This window comes from Penaeus vannamei, chromosome 37 (assembly GCF_042767895.1).
Source record: "Penaeus vannamei isolate JL-2024 chromosome 37, ASM4276789v1, whole genome shotgun sequence".
Taxonomy (NCBI): domain Eukaryota; kingdom Metazoa; phylum Arthropoda; class Malacostraca; order Decapoda; family Penaeidae; genus Penaeus; species Penaeus vannamei.
The window spans coordinates 25,597,891-25,600,390 of record NC_091585.1 but is presented as its reverse complement, the minus strand read 5'-3'; the positions used below and the strand labels follow the sequence as shown (position 1 = coordinate 25,600,390).

At 46.2% G+C, this 2,500-nt stretch overlaps 1 protein-coding gene across 1 annotated transcript in view; it reads left to right on the top strand.

The window, feature by feature from the left end:
* Positions 1–2,375: 2,375 nt before the first annotated feature.
* atk (artichoke) overlaps positions 2,376–2,500 on the top strand; it is a 14,745-nt gene continuing 14,620 nt past the window's right edge. The window contains exon 1 of the mRNA XM_070115279.1: positions 2,376–2,500. This exon is cut by the window's right edge and continues 70 nt beyond it. Within this exon, the coding sequence (XP_069971380.1) occupies positions 2,476–2,500 (25 nt within the window). The 5' untranslated portion in view covers positions 2,376–2,475.

Below are 2,500 nucleotides of genomic sequence, written 5' to 3'. Positions count from 1 at the left end.
CAACAACAACAACAACAACAACAACAAAGAAATACAAACAAACAAACAAAAAACGACAAAAAAATGAGGATTATGGGATTAAAAAGAAAGATGGATAGATAGATAAATAGATAGACAGATATGGATGAATGAAGATAGGTAGATAGATATAGATGTATGGAGATAGACAGATATCGATATAGATAAGTAGATACACATCGGTAAAGATAGGTAGATAAATATGTAGATAGAAAATAGATAAGTAAGGATGCATAATAAAGAAAAAGGTAAAGAAAATAGATAGAGAGAGACGGATAGATGAATAGATAGACAGAGAGATGGACAGATAAATAGAGAAGCAAGGAAATATGACAAGGAAATAGATATAGACAGACATAAGCAGACAAACAGACATACATACACATTCATAGATAAATAGATACGTATATATGAAGCAAGGGTGTATATAAACAGGCTTCGGTACGGAGTGGTCTTGTTACACCCCTCCCCTAACTCCCCCGCCCCCGCCCCCCCACCCCCCACCCCCCAAAAAAAGGGAATCGAAATCGGGCATAATTAGAGAAAGTCTTTTATAGGCCTATTGTGCGACACGAGTGATGAAAGACCGCCCACGAGCCTACCCTACGCCCACCTACTCTACCCTCCTCTTACCCCTCCACCCACCGAAAGACTGGTGACTAGCCTCCCCCTCCCCCCCCCACCAACACTCCCTTTATAGGTACACCCCCTCCCCCCCTCTCCCCTTCCCCTCCCTTTATAGGTACACCCCCTCCCCCCTCTCCCTTCCCCTCCCATTATAGGTACACCCCCTCCCCCCTCTCCCTTCCCCTCCCTTTATAGGTACACCCCCTCCCCCCCTCTCCCTTCCCCTCCCTTCAGAGGTACACCCCCCCCCCTCCCTTCCCCTTGTCCAAAAGTCTGTCCCTCCAACACACCCTAAATTCACACACTCACACCCTGCCTTGTAGGCCTGCTCTCTCTACCCCCTCCTCCTACCCCCACCCACCCACCCATTCCTCCATTCATACCCTATCTGCCCCCCCTCTCCCCTAGAATGCCCCAACTCCCACGCCTACCTTCCCCCCTCCCCCAGGGTACTTCGAGCCCTATACCCTACCCTACACCCTCCCTCACCCCCCACCCCTCTTAACCACCACCTAACCTCATATCACCTGTTTGGTATTCACGAAAGCTGGTATGTGTGTTTATGTATGTATGTATGTGTGTATGTATGTGTTTGTGTGTGTGTGTTTTTTTTTGTGTGTGTGTGAGAGAGAGATAGTGAGTGACTGAGTGAATGAATGAGTGAGTGAATGAGTAAGTGAGTGTGTGTTTGTTTTGTGTGTGTGTTTTTTTCGTATGTATGTGTGCGTGGGTATTTGTATCGCCTATAAATTCGATTCAATTTGAACTGCACGTGAGTTTGTTTGTGTGTTTATTCTTGTTGTTCTTGTTCTTCTTATTATTATTCTAATTTCACGCCATACCGACGATCGACAGACTATTCATCACTTTCCCTCTATTTCCATTCATCCATCAGTCTTTTACCATTACTCTTATCGTCCATAAATAACAATACCTCTATTCAGTTTCGCCAACGAAGGAAATAAACGCACCGATAATGATCTAATTTCTAAATCACCAATTTTCGCCAATGATGGGAAAAAAACAGCGATAATTATCTATTTCTAAATCACCATCATCATCAAATCACCGTTATTATCACCATCATCCACTTTCACAAGATTGATGCGATTCGGACAAGTGTTACATTACTTATAATTAAAATGTGCATAATTTTTTTTTTGTGAATGTGAGAGATTTTTTAAGTGAAAGTGGAGCAGGTGGAAATCTTGTCAGATTTATATCTACTGTTGTTTCTATCATTTTATCAGTATTATGTCTATCGGCATAGTTATATCTACTATCTGTCTGTCTATCACTTGGTTTATTGTTATTAGGATAATCATTACACACACACACACACACACACACACACACACACACACACACATATATATATATATATATATATATATATATATATATATGTATGTATATATATGTACACATACGTGTGTGTGTACATATATATACATATACATACAGCTATATCACATTTATCCTTTTGTGTATTGCATTTTAGTTAATCTAAAATTAATTAATCTTATTCCTCCCCCCCCCCCCCCCCCCGCAGTTCGGCCGCGTCCCCCCGCCCCGCACGTGATCGCCGGCCGCCCCTCCCCCCGCAGGGCGCCCCCTCCCCCCTTGCCCTCCCCCGGCCGCCGCAGAAGGAGGACCAGCATGGCGCCCCTCGGCCCGAAGCCCCTCCTGCGCGGCCTCCTCCCTCCCGCCCTGCCCTCCTGCCTCCTCCCCCTCGCCCTCCTCGCCCTCGCCCTCCTGCCGGGGTCCAGGGCGCTGGGGGTCAGGTCTCGGGAGGCGGCCGTGCTCGCGCCCTTCCGCCGAGGCCCGGCGATGGACAGGATGGAGGACCTGGGCC